This window comes from Rhea pennata, chromosome 3 (genome assembly GCF_028389875.1).
Source record: "Rhea pennata isolate bPtePen1 chromosome 3, bPtePen1.pri, whole genome shotgun sequence".
In the NCBI taxonomy this organism is placed as follows: domain Eukaryota; kingdom Metazoa; phylum Chordata; class Aves; order Rheiformes; family Rheidae; genus Rhea; species Rhea pennata.
The window spans coordinates 129,455,145-129,475,343 of record NC_084665.1 but is presented as its reverse complement, the minus strand read 5'-3'; the positions used below and the strand labels follow the sequence as shown (position 1 = coordinate 129,475,343).

The 20,199-nt window shown below is 41.0% G+C and overlaps 1 protein-coding gene across 3 annotated transcripts in view; it reads left to right on the top strand.

Moving 5' to 3' along the window:
- The window catches only part of ASXL2 (ASXL transcriptional regulator 2), a 133,084-nt gene that overhangs the window by 44,513 nt on the left and 68,372 nt on the right, over positions 1-20,199 (top strand). For all 3 annotated transcript variants that reach the window (XM_062573357.1, XM_062573358.1, XM_062573359.1), the window contains 2 exons: positions 6,104-6,212; positions 12,450-12,609. In XM_062573357.1, the coding sequence (XP_062429341.1) occupies positions 6,104-6,212; positions 12,450-12,609 (269 nt within the window). The remainder of the gene's footprint in view (positions 1-6,103; positions 6,213-12,449; positions 12,610-20,199) is intronic.

The following is a 20,199-nucleotide window of genomic DNA, read 5'->3' as shown; positions in this document are numbered from 1 at the left end:
CTTTTGATAAAGCAAGTTTTGAATGGATAGACATACTGCCTTTTTTTTTCCCTTCCTCAAGCTGAAGTACATTGCAAGTAAGGATACTACATGATTTAGGTGGGAAAGTGATATAGTTTAAAATGTCCAACAGTGAACAAAGCACTGTTGCCTGGTGTTTATGATGAACATCGTAGGTCTAGACACTGTGCTCCTTGCGACTATGCTCCTTGCATTGGCACAGTGAGCCCTGTTTGTACTGAGCTTCCTGCCAGCCTTTTGGCAGACTTACAGAAGGGCCATGCTATTTTAGCTTATTGAAAAGAAAAATCAGGAAGACTCAGTAAGCAGTAATAACACTAAGAAAAACAACTTAATCCTGGTAAACGTTGTTGTAGCTCTTCAGAGTCTTCTGAACTGTTGCAAAATATACTCTTTCTTATATTAATATAAACTCACTTCAATGAACAAAGCCAATAGTTAACTTCTGCTGATGCAAGCAATTTATTAGCCTAATAAACTATGTTCAGATTTGAACCATCCCTAAAAGTATTATTCAGCTGAGATATAAAAGAGTGAAAACAAAGGTGTTTATCTTGCATTTCCCACTGTTATTTGCAGTGGATTCACTCTGAACACAGGGTAAATTGGTAAAAATGGTGAGCATCCAATGTTCTGTCACACTAGCTAGAGTGGGTTTGTTTTTTTTTTTTTGCTATTACTGTCAGCTCAAACACTATTCCTTATGTGAGCTGTAATTAAAAAAAAAAAAAGTTGCACTTTCATTTATGCACACACAGACATGTGGTATCTAAGAATAGTTTCTGCTCTTATGAAAGGAGGTACATAGCGAGTGTGTGCATGCACCTGAAAGGTAATCTGCAGAAAAATATATGCATAGAAAAAGAGAAGGCATGCTGCCACCGTAGGAGGTTGAATACTTGAGCACCAGTTCTTCTCCTCGGTTTTGTTTGGAGGAACAGTTTTGCCATTTGTGGTGAACTGCAGTAGAAATGCTTCTCTTAAAGCCATGAGAACTGTCGGATATATTAGAAACATGTGAACTGTCTACAGATACCCAGGAAGAGGCTTTGGCCACTGAAGTATTTGTCAAAAATGATGTGCCAGAAGCATTAGACAAGGCAGCAGTAACTGATGGGGAATGTCTTGGGAAATTGTTCTTCACATAAGGAATTTATCTTGTTTTTGTGAGGGGAAAATTCTTTTGTGGTCAGGAAAGTGATCTATTAAAGCAGGAACTACCAAAACACCTGAATAAATATCTAAGAATGATTTGTATTTTTTTTTTGATGGTCAGATAAAGTTGCGGTATCTTGGTAGTGTTTCTTTTAAGTCTACAAATGAGATTCAGTATGAAAAAAGTATAGTTAAATCCAGCTAACGTCTATGGGGTGAGGGAAGAGTCCCTCTAGTATTAGCATTAACTGAGTTCTGAGGGAGGATGAGCCAGGTAAACTGAGCTTCGCTTGTCTCTTTGTTTGAAGTGAGAAATAAAGCAAGACCTGAAGCTGCTCCAGTTGATCAGTAAAAGAAGCAACCTGCAAACGAACTAGCTTCAGCTTTCTGTAGATACCTAGCTTCAAACCAACCTGCTAGCTGGATTATTTCTATGCTACATCTCAATTATGCATGTCTAAAGTTAAATGTTATTCTCTTATTTGCTTAACACAATTATCTTCACACTTAACACACATTTTCAAGGGTTAAAAAACTTGCAGCAATGAAAGCAGAGTTCTACTACTGTTGTAAATATATATATATATAGGCTGTTATACATTTTCATTTTAATAAAATGTGTAATTTTTCATATAGTAGCTACTTTGAAAAATTGTAACAGTTCAGTAAAATCACAAGTTTATTCTATCTAGATGGAGTATCTTCAGTTTCACTGGTTTATATATAAAGCTTCTAGCTGGGTGCTGTAGAACTAAATTTAGTATTGTACCTATTACTCCTTTCATCCTAATTAAAAAAACAAACAAAAAAAAAAAAAACACCTTACACCACCAGCTAAGAACATCAGAACGTCACAAACTACTGTTAGTAGCAGAAAAAGTTGTTTAGGTTCATAAGCCTTCCCTTGTTTCCAAAAAAAAAAAAAAAAAAAAAAAAAATCTTGATTCGTAGTGATTTGAGAGTGACTCTGTGCTTTTGATACCACGGCTTGCACCGGCGCGGTGGCAGCTGGACAGACAGCGCGGTGGCAGCTGGACAGACGGCGCGGCCCCGCGGCCTGGGCCGGCTCTCCTGCGTCCCGGAATAGGAGGAGTTGGAGTGAAATGGTGGTTAATGATGAGCCTGGAGCAGGCTGAAGCACGGAAATTTGTCTTTCGTTTCACATGCTTCTCTACCTGCTGTCTGCTGTTTTTGAGGTGCGACGACAGGAATTGTTAAAAAGCAGTTAATGAGCTAGTGTGTCCTCAGCAGAAGGAGGAGATGGCCCTCGTTATGGAAAGCTATAGGAAAAAGAGCGTAATAGGATCAGCTTTCTGAGGCTGGTAGGCTGGGTACAAAAACAGTTGGAAGAAACAGCATGTTAGTGTTTGGGATTGTGAGCAAAGGGCAGCAAAGCACAAGAAAAAAGGTGCAGTCTTTCTGTGAAGCGAAGAAGGTTTAATCTCTTGGAAATGTAGCCTCCATGCATTCATTTGTTAGTAAATTGTCAGAGCTGGGGATCAAGGGTTATAATGACAACTTTTATTGAGGAAGAATTCCTAAAGCATTTTTTTTTCTGGTGTTTCAGGCAAGTTTAATGCAACCCCACTTGTTAGGGCGTTACTGGAAATCTACTGTGAGCACTTCAACTTGTTTTTAGATATTTAATTTTTCCTAGGCCCCCTACCACCATGCTGGCTTATTATTTTTATTTTTATTCTTTCTCCCTCCAGTTTAGAGGTTTGTGTACCAAATCAAGATCTGGGTCAGTGAAGTTGGAAGCTGCTGTTTAGGCAGCTGATGTGACCCAGCAGCCGTGGAACTTCTTCTGGAGGTGGTGCCTGTTCAGGGGACCACACTGCCTCCCTGCCTCCAGGGAGCTGCTCCTGAATAAACCACTGTTGGCATAGCACTCAGAGGCAGCAGGGATGTCATAGGACATGGAGACCATACGTCTCATATCCATATTGAACCCTGTTTTGTGAGGGTTAGGTGGATTTATCAACTGATACTAACTTCTAAAATTTTCTCAGTAAGATTCCTTAAAGGCCAGAACAGAGTTAGCCTTGTGCCAGCTTTCCAAAAGGATATGTGGAGGAAGGCAAGTAACTATAGACGTGTCAACATAGGAAAAAAATTGGCGAAAATAATGAGTAAGTTGTTAAAGGACTGAATCAGTTAAGTAGGAATAGTCTAAATGCCAGTCAGGATAGCTTTTGTAAAGATCAGTCCAACCAAGATTTAATTTCATAGTAAGATTCCAAGTTTTATAAATCTCATAAATTTGTAAATATATGTCTTATACTTGTAGCTTTGCTTAGATTTTTGTAAAATGCTTGGCTTAACATTACTTGATATTTTGATATCATAGAATTAAAAAAAACTATGAAATGAAGTAAAGGTCACGTGCATGTTAGATTACTTGTCAGTATCTGAGACCTTTGCTGAACATGGGAGCACTTTAGTAGGTTCAATAGGTTAGGGTTGCTCCATGTGTTTTAGTGATTTGGAAAAAGTATAAAATTCTGATAACTGTCTAGATGCAACGATGTTCATGCTGTTCAGCAGCATCGTTCAGGAATGATGTTGAGCAGTGACGGGAGAATGCCAGCTGTATTGTTATATTGGCAGATGAAACTGGAGCTGAGTAAAAGGTATTTGCATGCAGTTAAATGCAGAAGCCCTGCATATAGGAGCAAAGAATGTGGGTTTTACATAGAGAAGGGTAGGCTGTATCCTGGAAAGCAATGTCTTTAAGAAGAACTGGAGGTTGCTGTAGGAAGTCAGACTGAATTTTACCTTCCAGAGCAATCCTGCGGCTTTCTAGCGAAGAGGATTAGGGTTGTGGAAGTGTTCTGTATCCTGGTGAGGCTAATGCAGGAATAATGCTTCCTGGCTTTGTCACTCCATTTTTAGGAGATGCTGCACAGCTTGGGAAGGGGTAAATAAAAGCTTAGGAATGACTCAAAGAGTGCGACTGGTAGAGTGTGTTAAGCTAAGAGCTATTTTTGGCAGGGGGAAGTCAGGGAGGTGATGGGATTGATTACTGTGTGTAAATATGCTTAGGAGAAGCTTATGTTCAGTGCTAAGGATTCTGTCTGGAATTTAAAGCTAAATAAGCTATATCTGAAGACAGACACAAATTCTAAACAGAGATCAAAACAAACTGTTCCCGTCACTGGTTTTTCTCTTTTGTATCAAGATTTGTTGTCTTTCTGAAAGATGTGCTTCAGCCAGAGAAGTCACTGGGTCAGGGTAAGAGTAAAGGAACGGAACTGAGTTTTACAGTACAGGAAGCAAAATGAGCGGTGGTCCCTGCTGTACTCGAAAGCTTGTGCCGCTTCCTCCAGTGCTGCGGGGTTTCCTTGAGCAGGAGACTCCAAGCACTTGTGTTTTTATTTTTCAAGCTGTCCACTAAAGCAATCAGATAAGTTTTGGATTTTGATTTTAAATTTTTTTTCCTCATCACCTTTATTAGTATCTGTCGACACATGATACTGGCAAAAACTCAGAAAACATGAGATCCTGCAGAAGGGAGATGTACTATTTATACTTAATATGGTGAACTCAGAACAACACAACTGCTGCTCTGCCTTGTTTTGGACATATGCTCACTCGGTTATGTCGCATGCATTTTGACATTTTTTAAAACTAATTGCAATCAGCAGTGTCTGGTGATGCAAAGTATGTGCTGAGGCACTGATTTGGGGTGGAAAAAATGAGAAAACAGTACTGCTGTTTGTGTAGTAGTTAGCAAAGATGGGATTAGATCTAAACATATAAATATTAGCAGTCATCTTCTAAGTGTATTTTTCATGTGATTTGTGAGCTGCCTTATCTAACTGCACATTCTTGTGTGGTCTCTTAGCTGTATGTTTGTCTGTCACCCATGCAGGAGTATAGAGGATAGAGCCACCCAGCTCTATTTCAGGATGCTGGCTTCTGCTGTACTAGAAATTAGGAATTTGGCTAAGCTGTTTGGCTGCTATTGCATGTAACTAGCAGTGTGTGGATTCTGCCTGAATTGTCAGAGGTTCCTCACATTTATTTCCATTTTCCTGCAAACACCCAAGACTTATTTCACTACTTCTGAGCCAGTTTTGTTTAAATATTTTTGAAGCAAAACTTACTACAAATAGAAACAAAAACTGCTCTGTCTTCTGCTTTGAAATTGTCTGTCAATCTGACGATTTTTTCCAGCTTTATGATAGGATGTTGGAAGGTGAAAATGTCTCAGTCTCACAACTACTGTGTAGGACTTGTACTAGATATCCAAATATTTTATAGACATATTTGCATTTTTAATAGAGGGTGTGATTTGGAATGAAAGTCATCTGACACACACTCGCCCTCCAGATGATCTTTTCCATCCTTCCTACTTACAGAAGGATGGAGGAAGAAAAAGCTGCCAACATAGGTAAAAAGATGGATCTTCTGTTTCAGGTCTAAAGCTGGGGTTGAAGACCAAAGCCCTGTTCAGAAAGTTGGCCCTATTCATTTCTGTTCCTTATTCCACAACTCTTGTTTGATTAGATTGCTTTTCTTTTTCTTCCAAAAAGACTTCACATATCTCAGTATTCACTAGTTAACTCGCAACAGATCTTCTCTAAATTTCAGAGTATCAACTTTGAGAATTTATAGCTTTTAAAAATGTGTGACCGTTCTGAGACTTTGCAAAGAAGTATTGGAGTGTTAAGCTTGTGATTTTTTGGTTTGCTTTTCTAGGACTGGGACACTGGTACATTAGATTGATCTTACTATTGCTTATTAGGGCGACTTCAAATTGTATTCTCTACGGGTTCTCTCTGATTTGGGATCTTTCCACGTCTGTGTGCTTTGATAGTCAGGCAAGGGGCCGTTAATGTCTCCCAGCAAAAGACCGAGTAGACAGTCCCTAAAAGTGTTCTTGCAACATGTTTAGGAATTAATCTTGTGTTTTTATTTTCAGTGGGACTTCTCCTCTTGCATGCCTGAATGCTATGTTACATACAAACTCCAGAGGGGAAGAGGGCATTTTCTATAAGGTCCCAGGGCGAATGGGAGTGTACACTCTGAAGGTAAGTGTCTTAGCTGGAGTATTTTCTTTGAAAGCACAAGAAACTTTTAGCTGTTTTAAAAAAATATTGGATTGGGATAATCCTGAAGAGTGAACTGTTTTCTAGTAGCATGAATTATAATGTAAGCTTTCCCTCCAGATGCAAACAGTGGAGTCTTCATGCTTGGTTAGAGTGCACCTGTATGCTGAAACTACAACCATAGGTGCAATTTTTTATTCATGATCATGTAGTTTGCTGATATTAATTATTATCTCAGAAATAAAATGATAATTTAAATTTTTTATTCTTAAAAGGGTAACTTTATCTCCACTGATATCAAACTCATATCCAGAAATGAAAATGTCCCGTAGTCTATTAATATTAGACCCAAACCATCTCATTTTCCAACTGGAGAACATTTGTAGGGAAAAAAAACATGTATTTTTTGTTGTTTTTTTTTTTAAACTTCATTAGAATCTTTAATCTTTTTTTGAAACCTTTTTGTCTAGTTAAACTACTGGAATTAACCTTGCCTGCACTGTTTTTGATTTTTCTGTAAATTTAAATCTGAACTGTTGCTCTAAGATAGGATTCCTCTCTCAATGTATAGACCTCTCCAGCACAGGTGTCTCTGAAACTACTTTCCTCTGCTCACTCAATGCTCAATAGAGAAAAATATTAACTTCTAAAAGATTCATCTCATCCTGAAATGTTTAAAATGTCTTAGAAACTGTGCTTTAGTGAAAAAGTACCTGTGCGACTGTGTTATTTCTCAGGAGAATCAACAGAGAGTTACCCAGATGAAGATGTCCTTGTTGTCATTATCAGAAGTTAATTAAGTTGGATTCCATTCTCACTGTCTCTACCCATCTTCCTACTGCTGGAAGGCGAAAAGCACATTAGTTGCTTCTTAAGTACTTATATAAAACGTGAGAACGGAGGAGCTCGCATGCCATCAGAGTAAAACATTTTAAGAGCTTCCAAAAATTCTATTGCAAGACATAGTGCAAACCTATTTTGAACAACATTTTGGTGAACTAATTTCAGTGCATCTAAGTCAAAGTACGTAAAACAGTCTGTATCTTAAATGTACGTTTTATTAAAATGGTATTAGAGATGTAACCAACAATAAAGGAAATGTAGTTATCTGTGCGGTTTGGCTTGCTGGTAAACTCAACTCATTCTTATACACTTTCTTTCATTGCGGGAAAGAGTTAAGTTTTATATTTTAGGAATAAAGAATGCAGACCCTAAATCCAGATTGGGGAAAATGTGTTTTGTCAGAAGATTGTAACTCAGGAGAGGACTTAGAGCTTGTAGTAGGCAAGCAGTAGAGCAATTGCCTTTGAATTCTCAGTGTCATGATGTGGTAAAACTGTGCTGAAAAGTTTCAGAAAAGAAAAAAAATTATACAAGATGAGAAAAAAAATCCTTTTGAAACATTGGGAACTCATTGTTAGTGGTGTAAGCCTGGGTAGACCCAATGTCTAGATGTTAAGTCTAAGCAAAGTTGAAAATAAGCATGCATTTTGAGCAACAAAACAAACTATAAAAGTTACTGTGGTAGTTCAGTTTGCATATTTTACTCATGAGATCTTAAAGTCAAAGCTGATAATTTTTCTTAGCATTAAATTCTGCCGAGCTCCAAGATTATTTAACTTATTATAGGAGCAACTTGCTTAAATGTGATAGTCTACATTAACTAGAAGGCTGGACTAGCTGAGTAGATTTTCCCAAAGGCATATTGCATCCTAGGTGTCTAGAGATACAGCAGTTTTGTTGTGATCTTCCATTCATTGGAACTGTGTGATCTGAATGTGGTAACCTTCATGGAGTGGTGAGAAACTGGAAGTATACCAAGAAAGGGGGAGTTATTCAGTCCTGTTACGCCATTCTCAGGTCTGCTTTGCCATGTTTGGTCCCTGCATAGTGCCCAGAGCAGCCCAGAGGCTGTAAAGATGATGTGTTTAATGAGAAATGCTGTGGAGATTGCATGATTAATAAAGTATGGTGGCTTATGTAGTAATCACGGAGCTTTGAACAGCATGGGCGGCCATTCCTCAAGGAACATAGAACGTTGTGTACATTGCAGTGTGATGAATGAGAGCCACTTGTCCAGTAAATCATACTTTCTAAAAATAAAAAATTAGAAGGCTTATATTAAAATACTTGGTGAGTAACACAAAGTTGCATTTACATTTTTGCTGGCTCACTGAACTGGATTATTGTGTTGTTGAACTAAATAGGAAAGAGCCTAGTAGAGTGCCAGGATCTTCCTTTGATTTTTACTTAGACTTGGTGATAAAGGTATGTAAAACAGACGAGAAAAATTTTACCAAGGAAGCTGTCAGTTCTATGAAATAATGTTCAAATGATTAAGAGTTTCTGGAGATACCTGCTCAGTACTTGTGGTCAGGAGGTGCTCTAGAAGAGAGTTCTTAATGGTAGCTAGGAATTGAAATAAATTTCAAAGTTAAACTTTTTTAATGTTGATCTGTTGTTCCTCTCTTTTGTCACTCTGTCTCCAGCTTTGCTATCAAATACCTAATCATCTACTTTCCCCAAACTTTGTCTAATGATAAATAGTCAGAAGTGATCTGAAACGTGCCGAGCGCTCCTCCGTTCCTTGGCGCCGTGAGCCTTTGGGGTGGTGAGCAGGTACTCTCTCAACGTGTAGCATGTGAGATATGGTTTGCAAGTCAGGAAATAGGACTGCTTTTTCTACTAAGTTGCAAAGGCCTATTTGAAGACTGGGAATGCTAGATCCCGAGTTGATGAAAAGGATTCTCTCGTGCGAGGTAAATACCGGTGTATTTTTGACTGCAGCAGCAGGGTAAGGAGGGAACGTGCAACTTGAGGCATGTTCATGCTTGACCGTGATGGCGTAAATGACAAACTGGATCAGAAAATGACTGTTTGTGTTTTACTGGTGGGGCCAGTCGTCTTTCAGAGGTAACAGCCATGCTTTCCACAGGGAGGGGGAAAGCAAAGAGTAACATTCATTTTGTCTAAAAATGATTAGATGTCACAGCCTTGCTCAACTGCTGAAGTGACGTGGAACAACCCAAGTTAGCTGGCAGTGCTCTGCTGGGGCAATCATAAATCTAGAAAGAAGTTGCATTTGTCCTAATAAGAATATGTTGGTAACTTTTCATACAATCTGAAGAGTCTGCTTGGTCCCTTGAAGAAAATTATTTCCAAGTATTCTAAAACACTAAAGAATAAACCAAATTAAAATGACCTTTAAATATATGTAACAGAAACGTTGAATTTCTAGCAATGTCTCACATGGTATTTTTCATGGTTTGCAAAAGCCATGTGTGCCATGTAAGCCTTGAGGGTCTGATTTTGTTTCAGGTTATACTGGCATATACAAAAGTTCAGTCATGCCTGGAAGAATTTGCATCCTATGAGAACAATTGACGTATCGAGGGTGAATAGAGAAATATAAAAAGTAAATGTGATTTTGTTAAAGAAAGGGTGAATTTCTATACGTAAAACAGAAACATGTCTAGTAAAGAGCATAGGAAAGGTGGTCTTAAGAAAAAGATAGCGATCATGGGAGATGTTTAGTGTATAGTGGACAGTGACATACTCCCAAAGAAGACTGAATGGAGCAGTCAGGTAAAGCTGGTATTCCTGGCAGATCCAGACCCAGGACAAGGCAAGTGGATGGGACAAGGGAAGCAGAGGGATATGAATGGGGACAGGGAACTCGAGCTTGAAAGAGAAGGTGGGATTTAGACTGAAAGTGGATGCACTGATGCTGAGAAAGTGGAGCCAGAAAGTTGAAAAAGAAAAGACCTAAGAAATAAGTCAGTAGTAAAACAGCAAAATCTGAACAAAACCTGTGTGGACAGAGGAACAACACGTAATACATGTATCCACCTTAGACTTTTACTCCCTTATGAATACCTTGGTTTATCTCTTGGATTCTTCTCGTTGCTGCCGTTGTGGTGTAGGTGTAAATGCTAAGTATGCGTTTACCTGAGGAGGGAGGAGCAGCAGCTTCAACTCTTCCCATCCCCATCTTTCCCTGACGCTTGCCGTTGGTGCAGGCCACTGGTTCTCGCTCCCATGGCCTGGCAGCAGCCGTGCAGCCCCCATTGCCACTGTGGCTCACCTTGATCCTAGCTACCACTGGCCTTGCTGCAAGGTGCCTTATTTGAAAGTCTGGTATTTTGGTTTATTGACCTTCACATAGACCCCTCAGGAATTTTTATGCTTGACGATTTCCAAGCGTGCTCATGCCTGCCATCTTCATGTCTGTTGGCCCCAAAGTCATTCCTAAGGTTGAGTATGAAACAGCATCTGCATGTATTTGGATGATTGTGTGTAGTTCTGCCTGCATGAGTTTTCCTTTATTTTTTTTCCACTCAATGCAGTGAATTTTGCTGTTTACTGGTAAATTGGAAGATTCCAGTCTGCAAGACTATTTTTAACTTTATATTTGGAGAAGTCTGTCTAGTTCCATTGTTTTTTTTTACCACAGATGCTAAAAACAACATTCTCAAAATCTTACCAGATGGGTTTATAGGAGTGGAAGCTAGAAGACCGTATTTTATTTGACTATTGGATGTGGTTACAGGAAGGAGTGAGTAAATTTTGATTATTGCAAGAAGATTCACAGAGTGGCTGGGGGTTGGAAGGCGCCTCTGGAACTCATCTTGTCCAATTCCTGCTCAAGCAGGGTCGCCTAGGCCACACTGCCCAGGGCTGTGTCCAGATGGGTTTTGAGTATCTCCGAGGGGAGAGACTCCACAACATCTCTGGGCAACCTGTTCCAAAGCTCAGCTACCCTCACCATGAGGAAGTGTTCCCTTATGTTCAAGTGGAATTTCTTGTGTTTTGGTTTGTGCCTATTGGCCTCTTACTGCTTCTGGTGATCCCTTACAGTATGCCTTACAAATAATTTTTTATGTGCAGTCAAAAGAACTTAATTTCTGAAGTTCAGGATGAAAATACAATTCAATGTCTAAACCATTTAGTACTTCACCTTGCTGATGGAAAAAGTCTAGGATAAATTAAATTTTGATAACACTTGTGTCATCTTAAGTACTTTTTGGTCTTACATGTGGAAATTAGTCATAGTTCTAATTTCAGAGAAAAGACAAGAAATTAATTGACCTTAACTAAAAAGGGAAGGTTGTTTTGACTGACTTTTTCCAGTATGTAACTAGAAGGAAATACCTGCCTTCAGGCAGAGTCTGGTTGATCTTTTTTTTTTTTTTCAAAAAAAAAAAAAAAAAAAAGATTCTTTCCTCTCTGAAGTACACAGATGTATTAATTTTGTCCAGCTGTTACAAATGCTATCCTATCTGCCCTGTATAGTAAGCATTTAATGTTAGTTACCTATTTACCTAGCAAGACAGAAGTACAGTATAATTTCGGACATGTCATCCGATGAAGCTGAGACCGTCTGATAGACACTGGAGAGCGGAGGTGAGGATGGGAGAGGCCGTGGTGCCTGGGCTGTCTGCAGGCAGTGCCGTTCTTTGCAAGTGGTCCCTGTGTGAGGAGGCATCCAGGACACTCTGGGTGGTAGGAGAACGGTGGCATTAACACCCGTGCCTGAAGTCTCCATCGGCAGGAATCGGTTTGCTGTCGCTAACTAGCAACGCAGGCTAAAAGCTGATTCGGGCTGGGTGATCACTAGAGGGCAGCGTGTGCTCAGGGCGAAAACTCCGGGCGCCGAGCGGCACCGCTGCTTGCTGCCGGCCTCCCCAGCCTGGCATCGCCCACGGGGAGCTCCGGGCTTTGACGCTGCAGGACAAAAGCACCTGCCAGATGCCTTCTGCAAGGAGCCGCGCCAGTTCTTCAGAGGCTGCTGTGGACCCGACACACAGAAAATTATCTGGGAACAGACACCGAGTTGTCAAATTATTTTTCATCTATCATGAATTTCAAAAATTACCCAGGTTTCCTGTAAAGCAGACGTATACGGGAGTTGGCAATTAGGGATAGAGACCACGGCAGTGGGTGTGGAAGGAAGGTGTTCTTGCGAAAGGCGATGGTGAGGAAAGCAGAAAGACAAGGCAGCTGGAATTTAAAGTATTTTATATGGACTAGCAACAGGTAATGCAAGTTTTCAGGAGGCTGGAGTCTGAGCAGTTCTTACATTGCTCTGAGACATAGAAAATCCATGATCAGTGCTTAGTAAATAAAGACAACTGCTACTTAAAAAAAAAAATTTTTTTTTTTGGTTAGGAGAATTTTATATGGCGTAGGTAACTCTATTTGTGCTGCTTTCATTTGCAGAAAGATGTTCCAGATGGACTGAAAGAGCTCTCTGACGGCTCCGAAGAAAGCAGCGATGCGCAGTCAGACTCTCAGAGCTCGGAGAATAGCAGCAGCAGCAGCAGCAGCAGTGATGCTTGCAGTAACAAAGATGGGAAGAAAAGCAGATGGAAAAGGAAAGGTAATTTTCCTTTTCGGAAGTGATAATTTTAACGTGTTCTGTGTCTGTGAAGGACTTTGAGGTTGTTATCGATTAAATCTGTTGCCTTCTAAAGTGAAGCTGTTATGGTAGGCTAAAAGCCTACTTTTACCAGTTGTGCTCATGGTTTAGAACTCATGATACAAATGCTGCTTCACTGTTACAAAGAGGAAAGATACCAGTAATTAAGTCTCCGTATCTGGGCCTTTCATATGAGCCAGAGGCCAGCATACTATGCTTCAGAGAGGAGAACAGTAGAATCTATTTTTTCCTGTTTTTGTCTGCTCTCCCTCTTCCTTCCCTAAAAGATTGTATGACATAATTCTGGCCTCTTTTCGTGATTTTGGATGCAGCATAAACAAGGAATGAGCATAGAATCTCGAGACTGAAAGTTTACGTGAACTGACTGCAGAATCACAGAATGGCTTATGTTGGAAGAGGCTTTTAAAGATCATCTAGTCCAACCCCGTGCTCAGGCAAGATCACCTGGAGCAGGTCGCCCAGCACTGTGTCCAATGACTTTTGAATATTTCGGAGGATGAGACTCTACAGCCTCTCTGGGCAGCCTCCTACAGGGATCTGTTACCCTCACAGTAATGAAGTTTTTCCCTCATATTCAGATGGACATTCCTGTGTTTCAGTTTGTGCCCCTGGTATCTTGTCCTGTTGCTGGGCACCAACGAAAAGAGTTCGGCCCCATCCTCTTTACACCCTCCCTTAAGGTATTTGTGCTCATTGATAAGATCCCCTCTCAGTCTTCTCCAGGCTGAACAGTTCCAGCTCTCTCAAGCTTTCCATATAGAAGACATGCTTCAGTCCCTTCATTGTCTTAGTGACCCTTCACTGGACCCGCTCCAGTACTTCCATGTCTCTGTTACACTGGGGAGCCCAGAACTGGATACAGGACTCCAGATGTGGGCTGAGTAGAGCGGCAGAATCACCTCCCTCGACCTGCTGGCAACGCTATTCCTAATGCATCTCAGGATACCATTGGCCTTCTTGCCAAAAGGGCACATTGCTGGCCCAAATTGTCCACCACGACTCCCAGGTCCTTCTCCACAGAGCTGCTTTCCAGCAAGTCAGTCCCCAGCCTGGACTAGTACATGTGTTTATTCCTCCCTAAGGGCAAGACCCTGCACTTGCCGTTGAACTTCATGAGGTTCCTCTCTGCCTAACTCTCCAGCCTGTCCAGGTCTCTTAATTGGAGCACAGTCCTCTGGGGTGTTGGCCACTCCTCCCAGGTTGGTATCATCGGCAAACTTGCTGAGGAGGCACTCTGTCCCCCATCCAGGTCATGGATGAGTAAGTTGAACAAGTGAGGGACATTGCTAGCTTCAGGCCTCCAGCTGGACATAGTGCCACTGATCACAACCCTCTGAGCCTGACAGGTCAGCCACTTCTCAAGCCACCTCATTGTCCACTCACCTAGCCTGCACTTTCAGAGCTTGCCTGTGAGGATGTTATGGGAGACAGTGTCAAACATTCTATTATTTTAAACTTGAATTCACAGAACGTGTTTCTTCTAATGAGATCTTAATGTTTGTGTAAAAAGATATTTGTACATTTTATTTAAAAACTTTTATATAGTATGTTACAGAATGACTGAAATAACAGGATGACGTGTAGTTTAAGAACTGAAATATGAAGTAAGAGCATTTTTAGAATGAAACAACTAACCATGGTTTAAAAAAAGTTAACCGAAACACAAAAGTAGAAAACTTGAAAGCATCAGTTTCAGTATAGGTATAAAAATGGAAATTTTGCTCATCTTTGCCTGATACTGACTTTTTTTTTTTTTTTTTAGGAATGATGTTTTAGTTTTTAGCACAAATATATTTTTTTAAGGTTTTAATGCATTGAATGTCGTGAACTTTAATATTAGAAATGTGATTCTGATCAACAGTGTTATTCCCAAGGATTATGTTCCTTTGTGTGAATAACTCTTAATAATTAATGAATTTAACACTAACCATCATACAAAGTCATTTTACAAGTTCTGAAGGGAAATGGCTTTCTCCTTAAGCTTCCCTTTAAGAAACTTCTGAAAAATAATATGGCATAGTCTGGGATTCATATTTCTTGTAGATATGTTTGCTAAAGCAGGAATGGTATTTCTTTGTAATTGGTTTTTAGAGCTTTAGATAATTTGAACTGCTTCCAAACAAACGGGAATTCAGCTAAGCCTTTGAGGAGCCTGGATTTCACCTGTACTGGCAGATTGCTGCAGGAGTGAAAATGAGATGCATGCAAATTAGGTTGTTTTCTTTCTTGTCCAGGAAGTAAACTCTCTATGCTGAGTGACTTTTCATTTGCATGTTGCTCACTCAAGCTGTTCAGATTTTTCTGTTAATTTCTGAAGTATTTAAGCCAATAAATGTTTTAGAAATAATTTTCCTGGTGACTGATCAGTTCTATGATCTCATATCTTATCGCAGCAGCTAAGGTTAGTTGATTGTCACCAAGTTGAAGCAGCTGGTGATGGTGATTGTAGACTGCCCTAGAAGGGGACAGAGGCACCCTTCTGCTGATACTGGTTGTCTTGGGAGGTCAGTGCTGGCCGGGAGCTCAGATCTGGAATGTTGTGGAGAGGTTTGTAGAGCTCATCTGGCCTTGCAGTGTTATTACCTCTTGTTGTTCATCCATGTGGGTACCAATAATACTGCTGAAGCAGTACTGGAACATATCAAAGTGACTGATCCTCCTGATCAGTGTTCTGTTAGTAAGAACATGGGAACCCACATGGTGTTCTGCTAGGTCCTGCTGGTGAGGGGGAAAGGGCCAGGCAGGATCAGCTGTGTGGAGAATCAGCTCCTGCCTGCGTAACTGGTGTTACAGGTAGAGTTTTGACTTTTATGACCATAGGATCCTTGCTGAGTGAAGAGGACTGATGGGGAGCGTTAGGATCCATCTGACCAAGAAGGGCAAGAGCACCTTCACTTAACAGGCTTGCTGAGATAGTGTGGAGGACTTTAAGCTATGTTTATCGTAGGATGACAGTGAAAGCCAGAAAAGAAGTTCAGGTATCAGTGGATGGGTAGGGAGAGTACGTGGAGGACAGCATGATGAAGATGGCTCTCACTTTCCCTAAGAAGGCAGCGCTGATGGAGACCTATCTCAAGAGGCTGTAAGTGAACACAACATGGGAGAGAGTGGGAATTAAATGCCTGTATGCAATCAGAGCTGTGATGTCACTAGAATTAGGGAGACATGGTGGGGTGATTATCATGGCTGGAGTGTTGCAAGGCATGATGCAGAAGCTTTAGAAAAGATACACAGAGTAGGTGAGCCTGTAACAACATCTCCCACTTCACTTGTCAGCAGGCCTATCTTTATTTTCATTGTCTTTAACTTCTGAAATACCTGAAAAATTCCTTATTGTTGCCTTTCACAATGCGTTTCACAACTTGCTGGTTTCAAATCTAACTGAGCTTTAACTTCCCTAGTTCCATCCCTGAATGCCCAGGCAATGCCATTTTAATTAATTTAATTTAGTCCACCTCTCCTTTCCCCTTCCATCACAGGCTGCATTACTCAGTGCCTTCTTTGCTTTAGGCTTTCTTGACAAAGTCTGCTCCCCATTCCCTGAGCCTGGTGACAGTGTCTGGAGAGTGAAACATTGCCCATAGTAAAAGAAAATCCATTTAGAGACTGCTTAGCAAAAGGGCATAATGCAGATCCATGGGACCTGATGAGATGTGTCCAGTGGTGCTGAGCTAACTGCTGATGTCATTGTAAGGTCACTCTCTGTCATCTTGGAAAAGTGATGACAGCTGGGTCCTGATGACTGGAGAAAGACATCTTTTGCACTCATCTACAAAAAAGACAATCTAGGAAAGTTCAAGCTTGTCAGCCTCGCCTCACTCCACAGGAAGATTGTGAAGCAAATCCTCCTGGAGAATGTTTCTAGGCAGATAGAGGAGGAGAAAGTGACTGGCAGCAGCCAGTATGGATTTATGAGGAGCAAGCTGCTGGGCAGTGCCAATTACAAGATCGCTAGTCTGTAGAAGAGATTGATATATATGGTTTTGTAGCTAAAATCTTCTTAGTTGTTTCTGTTCCTTCATGAAGGACCAGTACTTTCTTTAGGGGTGCTTCTATAGAGAAGAATTTCAGCTGCAGAAGTGGAAATTTTCACTTTTGCTCTCCAAGCAAACAGCAGGGAAGGAGAGACACCTCACTAGTCAGGAGATACAGGCCCATGGCTTGGTGTCCTCCACCTCTGCTGGATGTTTTCGTCAGCTTTGTCTTTCATTTCTTACGGTTACATGACGGCACATAGCTGTGGTGGAAACCACCAGATCTTTAGAAGACATCTAAATGCCAGGTTTTAGTATTTTGTTGTATTACTCTCTGAGACCAGGTCCTAGGCTAGGAGTGTCTCCTAAACACTACTCTCCTCTTTCGCCTCTGCTACTACTGGTAGAGTTGAACTAGTGATGAATTAGGAGACCACTTTTCTTTTTGCTGGCCTGACTGTAGAGGAAATAGGAGATTGAATTGATCATCTTATTACTTACTTGCGTGTGACATTATGCCTAGTCTTGATAGTTGCAAAAAAAGAAGTCACCTTTGACATACACAGAACTATAGGCTGTAATCAGTTTAAAATGCACCAGTATGAAGGAATGCTCACAAAACTTGTCTTTATGCAGTTGGACCTGATTGGAAAAGTAAAAAGAGAGGTAAAGGAATATTTTTGGATGTATTTAGGTCTCAGAGGCTGGTTGCCAAAGATGACAACATGGATTTCAGGCTTCAGAACATAAATCAACCATGAGTTGCTTTGTACTGACAGACTTTCCTAGCAGAGTTAAATTTTCTCTCAACTAACTTACAAATTTAGCACATTCCTCTGAAACACCAGACAGATCCGTCAGAGGTGGGATGTGGAACTGGAGGGTTAGCTTTCTCTTCTGCCCCACTACGACCGCAAAGGTGCATTGGCCTGCATTGCTGCACTCTCCAGAAAAAATAGCTTGTTTTATATTATTCAAAAAGTCCGGGGTGAGATGCATGTAGTGATTTGTTCCTTTTGGACTGGACTTGAGTGATGCACTGAGTATTTCTGCTACTTCTCTTACAAGTGATGAGCTAAGTCTACTGAGAGGTGAAGAACAGAGGATTTGAGTGCTGATGTTAATAGACCTGAGGTGAAACCTTGTTTTTATAGTCAGTTTTCCTTACTTTTCCCTATTAAAAAGTACTTTCTTTTAAATACTAAGTGAAATGAAAATGAACATGAAAAGCACAGTGGATAGTAAGACATGTTTATCATATAAAGAATTGTTTCTCTTTAGCATTAACTCTTTTTTTCTTTTTTTTTTTTTCCTTGGGAACTGCAAGAGACTATCCGTAAGAAGACAGAATAAAATAAGCATCTTGGTTGTAGGACTTTTAATGCATCTCAAAAGTGCAGTACTCTGACAGGTGTCTTCTGTTACATCTAGCAACTGTGATTTAAGATGTTGCACATCTCACTGTTGTCAGCAGAACAGGATGTGCCTGACTTCTTAGAACAAACCTAGCTTCATTACTGACTATGACACTTCTCTTATTTAAACTACAGGGATTGTTTTTAAGAGCTGCAGCTGTGAATATGTTGAAATTGGAGTACTTTTTTAAACGGAACACTTTATATTGTGATTACACTCGTTGCAGAACAGCAGGACCCTCTGCAGCTCCTGGCAGTGCCCTGCGCTGCGGGGGAGCAGCACCATGAAATGCAGCGCGGCTAGATACTGTGGTGTGCCTTGTGTGCCCGCGGAGCTAGGTAACCCTTCTGGAAGGAGCTGCAGCAAATCTCTGCTGGTGCCTCTGGTAATTTGCATGTATGTAAATGAATATACAATCCACAGGACCACATTTTTAGTGCATAATGAGAAGCAAACATTTGTGTAGGAATAGAGTACAAATGTAGCAGCAATACTAGGGTTGCACTAGCGCAGTATGCTGTCTTCAGCAGGGATCAGTGAGGTCCCCCATACGTAAGAACAAATGCAAGGCTGCAAGGCTTTTGGAAGACGGAACCAGGATTCGAAGATTATCTTGATTAAGTTGACAGAAGGGTCCAAATTAAAATTAGAACACTCACTAGAAACAAATGCATATTTATTACATTAGGTAGGGCAAAATAAAGGCACAAATGCAAAATTTGAAATGGCTGATTAGGCAGCAAGTCTTGCAAAAATGGTGTAAGAGCAACCGTGTGAGTCAACATGTGGTGATACTGTAATAATGGTAAAACTCATTCCAGAATATGTTACCAGGAGAGTATTGCACCACCATGCAATGGTGAGGTCTCAGCTGAAACACCGTGGCTGGTTTGGGGCACTTAAAAAAAAAAAAAAAAAAGAAAAAAAAAAAAAAAAAAACAAACAAACAAAAAAACCCCAGATAAATAGGGTGGAGAGCAGAAAACAGGTAAGTTTGGAAAAAGACACATCTACTTGTTTGCATATTCTTATTGAAGGACTAGGACCATTAAAGTAACACCTTTCTTCCCAGCTGTCTGGTTCATGCTGCCTGTAAAGTTAGCCCCTCACTACTACTTCACGATCTGCAGGCCTTAGGGGATCGCTTTCAGCACTTTTGTAAAAAATGCAAAAAAGAAAGCATCGGTAGGGTTTGACCAGACATAGGCACCTGCTATCAGGACTTTGCAGATAAGATCATGATCTACTGTCAGCTTTTCAGCTGAAATAATGGAATTTGCTCCAAGTAAAATGGGTGAAACTGCAAACTTTATTTTCCACGTGAAGATGAAAGTAGTCCATAACTTCTTCAAATACGTCAACAGCAAGAGGAGGACTAGGGAAAATGTGGGCCCGCTACTGAACGGGGCGGGGGCCCTGGTGACAAGGGATACAGAGAAGGCAGAATTACTGCATGCCTTCTTTGCTTCAGTCTTCACTGCTAAGGGCAGCCCTCAGGAATCCCAGAGCCTGGACGTGAGGGAGAAAGTCTGGAGAAGGGAAGACTTTCCTTTGGTTGAGGAGGAAAGGATTAGAGACCTTCTGGGCAGGCTGGACATCCAGAGATTCATGGGCCTGGATGGGATGCACCCACGGGTACTGAGGGAGCTGGCGGATGTTGTTGCCAGGCTGCTCTCCATCATCTTTGAAAGGTCCTGGAGAACTGGTGAGGTGCCTTAGGACTGGAGGAAAGCCAGTGTCACTCCAGTCTTCAAGAAGGGCAAGAAGGAGGACCCAGGAAACTAAAGGTCAGTCAGCCTCACCTCCATCCCTGGAAAGGTGATGGAACAGCTCATTCTGGATGTCTTCTCCAGACATGTGGAGGAGAAGAAGGTGATGAGGAGTAGCCAGCATGGATTCACCAAGGGGAAATCTTGCTTAACCAACCTGATAGCCTTCTGTGATGGACTGACTGGTTGGGTAGATGAGGGGAGAGCAGTGGACGTTGCGCCCTTGACTTCAGCAAGGCTTTGGACACACGCTCCCATAACATCCTCCTAGAGAAGCTCAGGAAGTGTGGGTTAGACGAGTGGACAGTGAGATGGATTGAGAAGCGGCTGAAAGGCAGAGCTCAGAGGGTTGTCATCAGTGGCGTGGAGTC